General features: G+C 46.9%; 1 protein-coding gene across 5 annotated transcripts in view; it reads left to right on the forward strand.

The window, feature by feature from the left end:
• Positions 1–10,549, forward strand: part of PKP4 (plakophilin 4) — a 220,618-nt gene extending 210,069 nt beyond the window's left edge. For 4 of the 5 annotated variants that reach the window (XM_045032188.1, XM_045032190.1, XM_045032189.1 and 1 more), the window contains exons 20-22: positions 78–209; positions 8,689–8,762; positions 9,573–10,549. In XM_045032188.1, coding sequence (XP_044888123.1) covers positions 78–209; positions 8,689–8,762; positions 9,573–9,821 — 455 coding nt within the window. In that variant the 3' untranslated portion in view covers positions 9,822–10,549. The remainder of the gene's footprint in view (positions 1–77; positions 210–8,688; positions 8,763–9,572) is intronic. The other variant, XM_045032191.1, reaches the window with a different exon arrangement.
• Positions 10,550–15,604: the final 5,055 nt, after the last annotated feature.

The following is a 15,604-nucleotide window of genomic DNA, read 5'->3' on the forward strand; positions in this document are numbered from 1 at the left end:
TCCAGCTATCACTCTCATTTCCCTAAGGTTTTTTCAAACACTGATGCTCTTTCTTTCTCTTACCTCCTTTTCATCAGTTGGCAGCACATCTTCATCGCCAGCACTGTTAGGAATTAGAGAACCTCGTTCTGAATACAATAGGACACAACCTTCTATGCAGTATTACAATAGCCAAGGTGATGTCGTTACGCATAAAGACATATATACTGGTAAGAGACCAGTTAGATTGACTCTAAACAAAATGCTTCTAAAATACTCTTTCGGCCTGGGACAATGTACTGTGTGCAGTTAAAACTAGTGATTGGACTATTTTTGTTGCATTCCTCAGCAGCAACAAAATTGTCTTGAACAATAATGCTATGTCAATTGTTCACCATTGATTCCTTGAGCAAATCACTTTCCTCCCAGATATGACCGTTTTGCATTTGTTTTAAAAACAATGCATCAATGTAATAAAATTTGAAGCCAACTTAAATATTGTGCTGCAAAGGAATTTGTGAAAGTAAAAACTGGCATGTATCTTGACATCTCAGCTGCCCTGAGATTCAGTTACTTAAGCTTCTGCACTTTTTACATTGTTTTTGTGTTCATCCTGTGTGTGTGTGTGTGTGTGTGTGTGTGTGTGTGTGTGTGTGTGTGAGTGAGTGAAATGGGGGTTTTGTTTCGGTTATTTTTTGCTGTTTCTCTTAGAAATGCCCAATTTACCCGAAAAAGAAGAGATCAGGTTTTAAAAATGTGGGAAGGTTGTGGTTCAGTGAATAATAAAACAGGTGGGGCTTACCATTTAAAAGTGATCTTTGATTATACCAAACTGAACATTTATTATCAAACTATGTTGTTGAATATTATTTTTTATTTTATGGCTTTATTCATAAATATTAGGGGGGGAAATATGCCAAGACTTCATATTCTCCCTGATCTCAACTGTCTTACATATTATTATGCTCTCCAAGTAAGGCAGAATGAACGGGGAAAAACACAAATTCCTTATTTAAAAAGCTGGTTTATTAAACAACATCAACAAAATCCTGAGGCAATTTAACTGCTGCTGCGGGACAGATCACATTTGTACTGTTGTCTTTTAAGCTGTGATTTCCCACTACTGTTTACTAATGATTTATGGTTACTATGGCAGTAAATGGGTGTTTTACATCAAGAATGCTACATTGCAAATACAATGTTCTTTTCTAAGGAAATGCCTGTTAAAACATATATTGTGAGATTTATTTGACCAGCTAGCATTGTTGTAAAGTAACAGTTTTTGCATATACACGTCACGTAACTTTTCTCTTTTATTTTTTTATTTTTTTGGTTTGTTTGTTTTTCGGCCTCCAGAAAACTCATTTGTTATAGGTATGGGATTTTTTCCTTTTGAGGTAGATGATAGATGGTGACACGAACTGGGAATGTTCTTAATGTTTTCTCTGAATATTGTGTTGGTGCCTCAGTGTCTCCTATGCAGTTCTTAAGTATCTAGGTGGTGGAATAAGGGGGTGTGATTGCTACAGAGCAAAGGGCCAGTGCACCTAAATGCCTGACCCTCATTTTACATAAGGGGAATCTAAGGTGTAAGCTAACCATCAGGTAATTTGATCAAAGCAACAGGTGGAGTTGATGGCAGAGCAAAGATTAGAATTGAGGAATTCGTGGTTCTTCTTCGAGTGCTTGCTCATATCCATTCCAGTTAGGTGTGCGCGCGCCGCGTGCACGTTCATCGGAAGATTTTTACCCTAGCAACCCCCGGTGGGTCGGCCGGGTCGCCCCCTGGAGTGGCGCCGCCATGGCGCCGGATATATACCCCTGCCGACCCGACCGCTCCTCAGTTCCTTCTTACCGCCCGTGTCGGTCGTTGGAACAGTGGAGCGCAGCTTAGCTGTCCTCCACTTCCCTAGCTACTCCTTATTTCTTTGCTATCTTTGTTGTATATAGTTGGTTTTATATATAGTTATAGTTAGTTTGATAGTTCTTAAATAGTTAGTGTATATAGTTCAGCAGGGTTTGGGCATTAGCCCCTTCCCCGCGCCCAGTGCCGGGGCCCATGCCCGGTTCACCGGGGTTCAAACCATGCTCGGCCTGTCATAAGCCGATGCCCACAAGCGATCCCCACGACTCTTGTCTAAAGTGCCTCGGGGAATCGCACATTACAGATAAGTGCCGTATTTGCAAGGCATTTAAACCGAGGACAAAGAAAGAGAGAGACTTTCGCCTAAAGAATCTCCTCATGGAAGCAGCTTTGAACCCTCCGTCCTCAGCACCGACCGCTGAGCACACTGCTAGCAGCGCTCCACCAGCACCAGACCGTGCCGGCACCGCCAAAACACCACGCCACCAGCCATCTCCGGCGCAGGGTCCTGCTCGGCACCGATCTCTCTCCCCGAAGCAGAAGAGGTCGAAGTCCTCTACCTCTGTGCCCTCGGCGCCACAGACACAGCCCCGTTTGGACTGCTCGGCACCTGCACCTGCTGCGGCACCGACTGCTGCAGTACCGTTGACTCCGGTCCCGCGGGGGCCGTCGAGTCCGGTCCCTGAGAGCTCCCCGCTGAGGCCTGTGGTTGAGCTTACGGTCCCCTCTACACCGGAGACATTCTCCACAGCCAGGGACCTTATAGCCATGACTGAGTCTGTCCTGCCTCAACCCCCAGCACCGCCGGTGCGGGTATTACACTCCAGAGGCAAGCCAGCCATAATGAGGCCTCCTTCAGTCGGCTCGGCAGACCGGCACCGATCACGATCCAGGTCCCGGCGCCGTTCGCGGTCTCATCGACGATCACGGTCCTGATGCCGCTCGCAGTCCCAGCACCGCTCGCCCATTCAGTACTGGTCGTACTCGCAGCATAGATCGACATCTCGACCTCCGGCCCGGTACTCTCGGTACCGCTCCAGCTCCCGGCACCGCGACTCTCGCAGCCGTTCCCGCCGCAGACCTTCGAGATCCAGGTCGACCTCCTGGCACCGCGCCGGTCGCAGGTCCCGGTCTCGCTCCAGGTACCGTTCCCCGGTGCCAAGGAGATCACCAATGGCGAGAGAAAGGGGCTCGTACCATGGTCTTTCAGCTCCTCCCTGGCCGTCCCGGCACCCGTCCGTGTCTTTGCAGGCGGACAGTGCGTATGCCCAAGACAAAGACACCGATGTGCCCGCCACGATATTCCACGAGCCCCAGTCTCAGGATCACAGACCTCAACAGTGGGCATTCTGGACACCTTGGGCAATCATCAGGCCCAAGGTGTGCATCCAGGTCCATCGCGCACTGCCACATCAGAACACCGGGTGCCGGAAGCCACGATAAGCCGCCCTCCTCCTTCTGCTTCGGCGGAAGTGTCGGTCCAGCCTCAGGACTCCCAGATCCCAAGGGAGACAGAGGCTGTCCAACAAGAAGAGCCCTCGACTGACCCGCTTGTCCCAGGTCTCTCCTCAGCCTCCTCTCCTGACAAGGCGGTAGCCGGAACGTCGTCTGTAGGCCCTCCACCAATCGACCTGAAGGCCCACCAGGACCTCCTCCAGCGTGTGGCACAGAATATGAACTTGCAAGTCGAGGAGGTCCCGGGGGTAGAGGACCCAGTGGTGGACATCTTATCATCTGATGCCCCCACGAGAGTGGCCCTCCCCTTTATACGGACGATCCAGGCCAATGCCAACACGATCTGGCAGTCTCCAGCCTCTGTCCCACCTGCTGCCCGCGGAGTGGAACGTAAATATATGGTGCCCTCCAAGGGCTATGAATACTTATACATCCATCTCCCTCCTTGCTCCCTCGTTGTCCAGTCGGTCAACGAGAGAGAGCGCCATGGCCAGCAGGCTCCAGCCCCGAAATCAAAAGACGCGAGGCGCATGGACTTGCTGGGGCGCAAAGTCTATTCTGCAGGGGCACTCCAACTCCGCGTGGCTAATCAACAAGCCCTCCTTAGCCGCTATAACTATAATACCTGGGCGGCGGCGGACAAATTCAAGGAGTTGCTCCCGCAGGACTCCCGACAGGAATTTGCGGCCATCCTGGACGAGGGAAAAACGGTCGCTAGAACTTCCCTCCAGGCTTCCCTGGACACCGCGGACTCAGCGGCCAGGACCCTAGCCTCCGGGGTTACTATGAGGCGTATCTCATGGCTGCAAGTCTCAGGCTTCCCCCCGGAGCTCCAACATACAATCCAGGACCTCCCCTTTGAAGGGCAAGGCCTGTTCTCCGATAAGACAGACCCTAGGATGCAAAGCCTAAAAGATAACAGGGTCATTATGCGCTCACTAGGCATGCACACGCCAGTGACTCAGCGCAGGTCCTTCCACCCCCAGCCACACCGCTCTTACCCTCAGCCCAGACAGAGACAGGACTTTGCTAGAAGGTGGGGTAGAACCGGTCGCCGGAGGCAGTCAGGCAACCAAGGGTGCCAGAACCAAGGTTCCTCCAAACCTTCCACAGGGCCAAAACCCTCCTTTTGAAGGTACACCCGAGGGCGTCGTACCAGTATCGTCACAGGATCCGTTCCCTCCTTTCTCCAACCGCCTCTCCCTTTTCCTCCCTGCGTGGTCCCGGCTAACGTCAGATCGCTGGGTCTTACGCACGCTGGAATTTGGGTACCACCTCCAATTTATTTCATGCCCCCCCCTTCAATCCACCTTCCTCGTCCCTCTTCAGGGACCCCTCTCACGAGCAGCTCCTCCTCCAGGAGGTGCAGACGCTCCTTGTCAAAGGAGCCATAGAGGAGGTACCGGAACACGAATGGGGCACGGGGTTTTACTCCCGCTACTTCCTAATCCCCAAGGCAAAGGGGGGTCTCAGACCCATCCTGGATCTGCAGGAACTCAACAGATACATGATAAAGTTGAAGTTCCGTATGGTATCCCTGGGGACCATCATCCCATCCCTGGATCCCGGAGACTGGTATGCCGCCCTCGACATGAAAGATGCGTATTTTCACATAGCCATCTACCCACATCACAGGAGGTTCCTCCGGTTCATAATCAACCGCCAACATTTTCAGTTCGCGGTCCTACCGTTCGGACTCTCTACAGCCCCAAGAGTATTTACAAAATGCATGGCTGTAGTCGCCGCCCACCTCCGCCGCCATCGATACACGTTTTTTCATATCTAGATTTTTCTGCATTGATCATTAGGCCTAGATGTAGGAAAAGGTCCTTGACAATGCCGACGTGATGGATCACTTGTGCCTCGGAGGCCCCTCTGATGCTCTGATTCCCACTCAGAGGATAGACTTCATTGGCGCCACACTGGACTCCAACCTCACCAGAGCCTGCTTACCTCTGCCCTGGTTCCACGCAATGGTGGCCATCATCCACAGTCTGCAAGCTGCTCCATTGACTTCGGTTCGCACTTGCCTCGGTCTCCTGGGTCACATGGCGGCCTGCACGTTTGTGACGAAATACGCCAGACTACGCCTCCGTCCCCTCCAATCGTGGCTCAACACAGTGTACCGACCAGGCAGGGATGCCATAGACATGATCGTCACCATTCCCCCGAATGTCTTAGGCTCCTTTGAATGGTGGCTGACCCCCTCCCTGGTGTGTGCAGGGCTGCCATTCCATCCACCCCAGCCCTCTGCATCCCTGACGACGGACGCATCATCTCTCGGTTGGGGTGCTCACCTCGGGCATCTACGCACTCAAGAATATCTCAGGAACTGACCTTGCACATCAATGTCCGGGAGCTGAGAGCAGTCCGCCTTGCTTGCCAGGCATTCCATCAGCACTTGCAAGGCCGTTGTGTGTCAATATTCACCGACAACACAACAGCCATGTACTATATAAACAAATAGGGCGGGACAAGGTCCTCGACCCTTTGTCAGGAGGCCTTACAACTCTGGGACTTTTGTATAGCCCACTCCATAGACCTCATAGCATCCTTTCTCCTAGGGGTTCGGACCACTCTGGCGGATCGCCTCAGCAGATCCTTCCTTTCTCATGAGTGGTTGCTTCGCCCGGACATTATTCTTTCGGTCTTCCGGAAGTGGGGATTTCCCCGTGTAGACCTCTTCGCGTCCCGTGAGAACAGGAAATGCCAGGCCTTTCAAGGCCTCTCCCTGGGTTCCATAGCGGACGCTTTCCTGATACTGTGGACGACTCACCTGCTATACGCTTTTGCACCGTTCCCACTCGTCCACAAGGTCCTGCTGAAAATATGCAGGGACAGAGCCCGCTTGATCATGATCGCTCCAGCGTGGCCCAGGCGGCACTGGTACACCATGTTGCTAGACCTGTCAATAGCCGACCCTATCCCACTACTCAGGACCATGGCAAACTGCGTCACCCAGACCTACAGTCCCTCCATCTCACGGCATGGCTCCTGAGTGGTTGACCTAGTCTGAGTTGCGTTGCTCTGTCCCAGTGCAACAAGTAGTCTTAGGTAGCAGAAAACGTTCCACTAGAGCAACATATCTGGCCAAGTGGAAGCGTTTCACATGCTGGTGTGTAGAGCACAACATTCTTCCCACCGAGGTCTCCATCCCCACCATCTTGGACTACCTCTGGTCTCTTAAGCAACAGGGCCTAGCGGTATCATCTTTGAGGGTGCACTTGGCGGCCATCTCTATCTTCCACCCAGGGGAGAATGGCCGCTCGGTGTTTTCGCATCCTATGGTATCTAGATTCCTCAAGGGCTTGGAGCGCCTATACCCCCAGGTACGCCGCCCCGCCCCGACCTGGGACCTCAACCTGGTTCTTACCAGACTTATGTCGGCCCCATTCGAGCCATTAGCAACTTGCTCCCTTCTCTACCTGTCCTGGAAAACCGCCTTCCTCGTGGCCATCACATCGGCAAGACGAGTTTCCGAGCTTCGGGCTCTCACGGCGGACCCTCCATATACTGTGTTCCACAAGGACAAGGTGCAGTTGCGACCACACCCGACCTTTCTCCCCAAAGTGGTATCGGCCTTACATGTTAACCAGGAGCTCTTCCTTCCGGTCTTCTTCCCGAAGCCACATTCATCGCGCAGAGTGCAACTGCACATCCTAGACGTCCGTAGAGCACTCACTTTTTATATCGAGCGGACAAAGCTCTTCCGCAGAACCCCCCAACTCTTCGTCGCGGTGGCAGAGCGTATGAAGGGCCTACCCGTTTCCTCACAGAGGATTTCATCCGAGGTGACATCTTGCATCCGCACCTGTTACGATTTGGCTCATGTTCCGTCGAGCCACCTCACTGCCCACTCTACCAGGGCTCAAGCCTCATCTGCTGCTTTCCTGGCTCACGTGCCCATCCACGAGATATGTCGCGCAGCTACCTGGTCCTCGGTCCATACCTTCGCCTCTCACTATGGCCTGGTTCAGCAGTCCAGGGATGACGCAGCCTTTGGCTCCGCAGTATTACACTCCGCGACATCTCACTCCGACCCCACCGCCTAGATAAGGCTTGGGAATCACCTAACTGGAATGGATATGAGCAAGCACTCGAAGAAGAAAGGACGGTTACTCACCGTTGTAACTGTTGTTCTTCGAGATGTGTTGCTCCTATCCATTCCAAACCCGCCCTCCTTCCCCACTGTCGGAGTAACCGGCAAGAAGGAACTGAGGAGCGGTCGGGTCGGCAGGGGTATATATCCGGCGCCATGGCGGCAGCACTCCAGGGGGTGACCCAGCCGACCCACCGGGGGTTGCTAGGGTAAAAATCTTCCGACGAACGTGCACACGGCACGCGCACACCTAACTGGAATGGATATGAGCAACACATCTCGAAGAACAACAGTTACAAAGGTGAGTAACCATCTTTTTCTAGTCTATCTTGAGCTCAAAACATTCTGCTCTCACATAACTTATTGTAGCCCACACTAACACCATGATGTTTTGTTCCCTGTAGTGGCTGAAACATATATAAAAGATTATGTGAGTCTGTTCCTGTGTTTAGATAATTACCTCATCTTTTAGTTCAGGCAGTAAAGGCTCATGCTTTACAATCCAGAAGTCCTAAGTACAAGCCCTCAGAGTACATATCCAGGGGAAGTCATTTTACTGCCAATGTTCAGTTACTGCTCCTCTTTATGATGATTCATTTTTGATTTTCACCGAGGGTAATGATTTTGCCCTCTAGTGGCAACACTCTAGGAAGAAGATTAAGGTTCTACTGCTGCTGACAGCTAATGGAGATTCTCCTTTACCCCAACTAGTAATTTTTGGACCCATAAATCTTAGTTCATTTCCTAGCTGGGATAGATTCCTCACTCTAAGTTATTTATAGATATAAATGGAGGGCAGAAAATACTCATGCTTCACCTATCTCTGTGGTCAGGTGCCTACTCTCTCTTCACCTCAGACTTACGGAGGGAAACCTATTAAAATAGCCACAGAAAACAAAACAAAAAATTCTCAGCTGTAACCTTAAATATGTTCCAATGGACTCTGCCTTCATGTTCAGCATAAGGAAAGCCTCAATCCCAGTGCCATAGAAATAAATTAGAAGGAAAGGTTGTAGATTTTATTTTTTTTAAAACCACAATAATGTGCATGGTGCACGGTTTAGCCACTGTCATTAATACTTTAGCTGTCAGGACAGTAATGACACTATCTGATATAATAGACAATGTCAGGCCCTTGTAAAAGGCTATTCCACTGATTTCTACACAGTGAGGGACTAGCAGGATGTGAAAGTTTCTAAATATACACGTGCCACTTTCATTTTTTATAGTATTTTATCATTTACTGTCTGTCAACGTCTTTAGTTTTTACAGTGCCTATATTTTCTTACAGGGTCCAGCAAACCTTCACCAATTTACATCAGTTCCTATTCCTCACCAGCAAGAGAACAAAACAGACGGCTACAGGTAATTTTTGAAATCTCATTTTAAAAGAATAGTGATAGCAAAGCTCACCATATAATGATAGTACTGTTTGTTTTAGTAGAACTAAAGGGAGAGTACACCACTGCATGTTATACATATGCTTCACAGAAAGACTTCTCATAAATAGTTTTTTAGAGAGTGTTATTGTATCTGGAAATAACTTACCAGTTTATTGCCTCTGTATTTCCTTTTTTTAATCATTTGACTTTAATTATTCATCTATTCTTGTTGTGGCTGGTTGTGAGACCCACTTCCTGACTTGCCTTTTTTGTAGTTTCTGAAGGGAGAGTCATAATCCATGCAGTCTAAAGATATGTTTGTTATCTGAATGTTTGGTAGTAAATATGGCTGTGTCTACTTCTTTTCCCCCCAGACCTGTGATTCCATGTGGGTGTAGTTGCACTTGTGGAGGGTGTAGAGTAGATGGGGGGCTGGGGGGGTGTGAAGAGTTTTTTCCACTATTTCATCTAACCTTTGGTTAGACTTAACGCTCATTTAAAAAAAAAAAAGTCTGTGGGATACTGGCCCAGTTGGTGGAGCTGCACCCACTGAGAGTTATGGGTCTGAAAAATCATAGTGACTTAAAAGAGTAACGTTTTAGAGATCAGTATGCAAAGACGTCGCCACACCACTCCATTGCATGAATGGATAATATATAGCTACATCTATGCAATAAAGCCTATTATACATACAACTCTGAAATCTCGCCCAAAGGTAGAAAAAGAAACTCAAATATTTTTCCCTTAAAATCTGATTTTTAAAAATTAAGTTTTTTGTCCATTTTGTCAACAGCATCAGCAGTTGTACTACAGTCAAGATGACTCCAACAGAAAGAACTATGATGCATACAGATTATATTTGCAGTCTCCACATAGCTATGAAGACCCCTATTTTGATGATCGAGTTCATTTTCCAGCTACTACAGATTACATGACACAATATGGACTGAAATCAACCACAAATTACGTAGACTTCTATTCCACTAGACGGCCCTCTTACAGAGCAGAACAATACCCAGGGTCACCTGATTCTTGGGTGTAGCATCAGAAAGTCACACAGAGGAATGCTATAGCTTCTAATCTTGCCTGGGAAGAAATGGAATGGCCGGTTTGCTGTTTGGATGGTGAAATGTGAAAGTGAAGTGAAAGGAGGAACAAGGAGGAGCTTTTTTCAAGGACTTATCAGGAAAGTTAGAGAGAAATTGGAAGGGAGAACTTCTTGCTCTGTCTAGACATTAGATCTAATTGTAGTTCCTGTAGTCTGGTGAAGGTGTGGGCGATGTGATGAAAGGTTTGAGAATTGAGTAAAATGAATTTGGAAAATGTGTAGGTCAGATAAAATTCAAGCTGATTTTTAAAATGTGAATAAAAGTCTTGTTATGATAGTTTGTACAGAAAAATAAAATGGATGCCCTTCCTGTTTTATTGCTATTACTAAATGTCAAGATTGTCTGCTCTTACGTCTTGTAAATTTCTTTCACTGGTGTAAATATGGAAACGCCACATTGGTTAAAAGTGCCATCATTTGTTATGCAGTGTTTCATTTGAAAACAGATTTGGAAAGCTGACATCTTTAAACAAAAAAGGAAAATACAAGGAACTGTTATAAATTTAAAAATATATCTTTTTTGTTTTTGAAATGAATAGTGTAATTTTGAAGCACAAAGTACAGTCACGTATATCTACACTTTTCTCATTCCCTGCCTCTTTCATAGGATACTTCACTGCCATTTTCAAGAAAAATAAATGTGGAAGTCTCATCCATGGAAAGTTGTTTCCTGCTCATTTTTTATTTTCTGTGTGTAATATACAAAAACAAATACAAGAAATGTGAATTCTAATTGCATGTTGTAAGAAGTTTAAATATCTCACACCATTTTGGCCATTTTCCCAGTTTTGTATAGTTCATACATTTATTGTTTGTCAAGCTGGTATACCAAAGCATGAAATTATGCACTTGCTTCCCTTGTTTTTTTCCTCTAGCCTAGTGTTTTTACTTTCTCTGTTTGGTGAATCCAGGATATTTCACAGTTTTATCATGTTTCTGCCAGAAAAAAAGTTGGAATAGATTTAAGCCCCTTTTTTTACATCACAGAAATTTCATCCAACAACCTGACCATCTGGCCTATATTCCAACTTGCTCCATTTAGAATTATTGTGTAAAAAACAGTAATAAATCATGCATTTGTCCCATGCTATTGATGCTACTAACCTTCTTATATGCATTTATTAAAATATTCATTTGCCATTGTTTCACTTTCTTTGTAGAGCTCAAGGTGCTTTACAAGTATCCCCATTTCACTGTTGGGGTAATTGAGGCACAGAAAAGTGAACTGAATTGCTTACGGTCACACAGCAAGCAAGCAGATAGAATTCAGTTCTCCTGACTCTGTCTACTAGTACACCGCTGCCTCTGTGTTAGTGAATGAAAAGTTCCCAACAAAATTACTAATAAGTTATAGGCCAAACTCTGTGGGGGATGGGTTGCAGAGCTGTCACAGGTTACCATATGGTTGCATAGGTATAATCATGGGCACAATTTGCCCCCCATGTCTGCAGACGGTGCCTTCTGTTCCCAAAAAGATCTATTTTTAATGCAGAATGTCTTAATTTATTCCACTTTTAGTCTATTGTTATTAGGAGCCACCTCTGAACAGATCATTTAGCAGGCTGTTAATTAACTGTCAGCTCTTGGGTGCAGAGAATATAGCCCAAAGAGTGGTAATTCCACTGAGCCACCACTATGGGTTACTCATATGTTTGTGTCTATTGTCTGTTTAAAAAATTGACTGTAAATATCTAAATGTGTGGTGATGGGCTCTGTACAAATATCTAATAAAATAATAATACCTCATAGTGCTATACTGTGTTAAGAGCCTAAAGCTACATAATAAAAAAACTTAAAAGGTGGCAAATACTTTTATTAGGAAGTATTAGCAAGGTATTTCAAGATCTCCCACTCCTTACAGTCTGTATCTTTTTTAGCCTGAATTTTATCATTTGCTTGTTGAGGGGAGGATTTATGATTTAGTTTACAATTTTGCTTCCTGAAGCTAGATGTTTCCTCTGCGGATGGTTACAGTCCATGGTGTTCTTTTCTCCGAATCCAGTTGTGGTGGTGCTCCAAGAAAGACTATGGAGGAAGCCACTTGAGTACTGAGCGGTAGTGTGCTGAAGTGACTCTGCCTCTCTGCTGAGACTGAGTTCAGAAGCAAGAAACCAAGGAAATCCCTCCAGGCCTGGTTCTTCTGTGCCGTAGCACAGATACCATTATGTCTAGATTGTTCCTTTTTGGCACACTGATTTTTGTGATCCAGTTAGATTTCCGGTCTGGTTTCAAAATGTGAGGTGCACAATTATGAGCTGAATTCCTTTAAAGAGAATCAAGCTCACAATTGTGCATTCAGGTTGACGTCTCCAGGGAGGACAATAAAAATGGAAAAGGCATACTTAACTAGAACAAAAAGCAGATGGCCTTGGGAAGGGGGATGCAAATTGGAAATTAAATGCCACCAAGAAGCTGGGAAACTATCATTTTTGTATACACCTTTCACAGCACTAAATTGTAAACATGGTACAAGAAAAACAAGAGTCAAAACGTTATTCAAAGCAGCAAATATAATCCTGAATGGATTTAGAAGATATGCAATGGAGACTTAGTAAGAGACATACACATCTCTCTTGGAGGATTCATATGTGGAAATAACTTTTGTGGAATAAGTAAGCAGGGTGCAATTGAAAGGATAGTTAGACGTATTACTGATGACAAGAGACAACTGATACCAGTAGGCTGGGTCTGATGCTGTCCTGCCAAAGGGTCTAAGGAGGTAATCAAGGAAAGGTTCCCATTTTGAGATTCTTATTACAAAGGCCACAAAAGATACTGCTTTTCAGGTCTGTCGTTCTGTCTGCAGGGGAAACAATTATTATGGACAAGAGCCAAATTTAAGGGACATAAGGTGACAGTTGTGCATACGGTTTTACAAAGTGTCCATGCCTGCCCTAAGGAGTTAGTCTGATTGGGATAGTTACATATAAATAAGTGGAAGGCTAGACAAAATGTGAGTTTTAAGGATAGATTTCGAAAAGGAGAGGAAGAATGCTTTTCTTCCACTTAGGAGCTGTTTCAAACCTAGGATTTGTCTTCACTACAGAGGTACCTGGCGCCTTTCTTGGGTGTTGCCCCAACCCATGTCAGAGATTATGCAGGGAACTATGTAAAATCTAGTCAGGTTTGTAGAAGCAGCAAAGAATCCTGTGGCACCTTATAGACTAACAGACGTTTTGCAGCATGAGCTTTCGTGGGTGAATACCCACTTCTTCGGATGCATCCGAAGAAGTGGGTATTCACCCACGAAAGCTCATGCTGCAAAACGTCTGTTAGTCTATAAGGTGCCACAGGATTCTTTGCTGCTTCTACAGAACCAGACTAACACGGCTACCCCTCTGATACTAGTCAGGTTTGAAAATTTAGGACCGTGATTTTAAGAGACTAATGGGTTCTAGAACTGTTATGGGGATGAAGCAAAAACACTTGAGAATGAGTTTGGATGTGAGCAATGAATGAAAGAAAAATAAAAAATTAAATTGAGTTGTGGTCCTGGTTAAATTAGTGCAATTCTCAACAAGTGGTGAGGAAAAGACATGGGGGGAATTTGAGATAACTGTGGGACATCTGGAAATGTCTGAGATGTGAGTCTGGATAGAAAAGAAGAGTTCAAAGTAGAGTGGAATCTTTCTGCTGTGTGGGCATAAAGTTGGTGTCTGATGTTGAGAGCAAATGAGGCTGCCCACGGTACAAGTAGAAATATTCCCTCCTCCCAAACGTTCTTTCTAAAAGAAAGTGGGAGTAGGAATGTTCTCAGCTTATAAATATTACATAGCAATGAATGTCAGGCTTCTAATGTTTTCACCCAGAATCAATAATTTATAGTGCTATGTATTAGACTTTCTTCTTTCAGATGAGGGGGTCAATGTCTTCTACTTCTCCACTGACCTACCTCTTCTTCCTCTCTTAGCCCTGGTCTACACTAGGAGTTTAGGTCAAATTTAGCAGCGTTAGATCGATTTAATCCTGCACCCGTCCACACAACGAATCCATTATTTTTGACTTAAAGGACTGTTAAAATCGATTTTGGTACTCCTCCCCCGACGAGGGGATTAGTGCTGAAATTGACCTTGCCAGGTCGAATTTGGGGTAGTGTGGTCACAATTCAACGGTATTGGCCTCTGGGAGCTATTCCAGAGTGCTCCATTGTGACCGCTCTGGACAGCGCTCTCAACTCCGATGCACTAGACAGGAGAAGGCCCATGAACTTTTGAATCTCATTTGCTGTTTGGCCAGAGTGGCGATCTGCAGGTGAGTGCAGATCTCATCAGCAGAGGTGACCATGATGGAGTCCCAGAATCGCAAAAGAGCTCCAGCATGGACTGAACGGGAGGTACGGGATCTGATCACTGTATGGGGAGATGAATCCGTGCTATCAGAACTCCATTCCAAAAGACGAAATGCCCAAACATTTGAAAAAATCTCAAAGGGTATGAAGGACAGAGGCTATAACAGGGACCCGCAGCAGTGCTGCGTGAAACTTAAGGCGCTGAGGCAAGCCTACCGAAAAAACAGAAAGGGAAACGGCCAGTCTGGGTCAGAGCCCCAGACATGCCACTTCTATGATGAGCTGCATGCCATTCTAGGGGGTGCAGCCACCACTACCCCACCCCTGTGCTTTGACTCCGTCAATGGAGTAGCACGCAACAGGGAAAACCAGCTACAAAACCAGTTTCTCCTCCCTTGGTTTTCACACCTCAACTGCTAGAACAGGGCCTCATCCTCCCTGATTGAACTAACCTCGTTATCTCTAGCTTGCTTCTTGCTTGCATATATATACCTGCCCCTGGAAATTTCCACTACTTGCATCCGACGAAGTGGGTATTCACCCACGAAAGCTCATGCTCCAAAACGTCTGTTAGTCTATAAGGTGCCACAGGATTCTTTGCTGCTTTTACAGATCCAGACTAACATGGCTACCCCTCTGATACGCAACAGGGATGCGGGTTTGGGGGACGAGGAAGATCGTTCACAGCATGGAAGTGGAGAAACTTTTTTCCCTGACAGCCAGGAACTGTTTCTCACCCTGGACCTGGAGTCAGTATCCCCCTAACCCACCCAAGGCTGCCTCCCGGACCTGCCAGGCAGAGAAGGGACCTCTGGTGAGTGTACCTTTGTAAATATTATACATGGTTTAAAAGCAAGCGTGTTTAATGATTAATTTGCCCTGGCATTCGCGGCGGCGACAGCTACTGGAAAAGTCTGTTAGCATGTCTGGGGATGGAGCGGAAATCCTCCGGGGACATCTCCATAAAGCTCTCCTGGATGTACTCCCAAAGCCTTAGCAAAAGGTTTCTGGGGAGGGCAGCCTTATTCCGTCCTCCATGGTAGGACACTTTACCATGCCAGACCAGTAGCACGTAGTCTGGAATCATTGCATAACAAAGCATGGCAGCGGATGGTCCCAGCAGGGCCGGTGCAACCCATTAGGTGATCTAGGCGGTCGCCTAGGGTGCTAGTATTTGGGGAGCTAGCATTTCAGGTCCTTCGTCGGTGACTGTGGCGGCCGGATCTTCGGCCGCCCTGGTCATCGTTGGCATTTAGGCGGAGGGAGCTGGAGCAGGAGGGCACGGAGAGGGCCACCTGCAGCAAGTAAGGGGGGCGCGGCATGCAGGGGAACCACTCCCTGCCCCAGCTCACCTTTGCTCTGCCTCCTTCCCTGACACGCCGCCCTGTTCTGCTTCTCTCCCTCCCAGGCTTGCGGTGCCAAACAGCTG

The sequence above is a fragment of the Mauremys mutica genome, chromosome 10 (assembly GCF_020497125.1).
Source record: "Mauremys mutica isolate MM-2020 ecotype Southern chromosome 10, ASM2049712v1, whole genome shotgun sequence".
Lineage (NCBI taxonomy): Eukaryota > Metazoa > Chordata > Testudines > Geoemydidae > Mauremys > Mauremys mutica.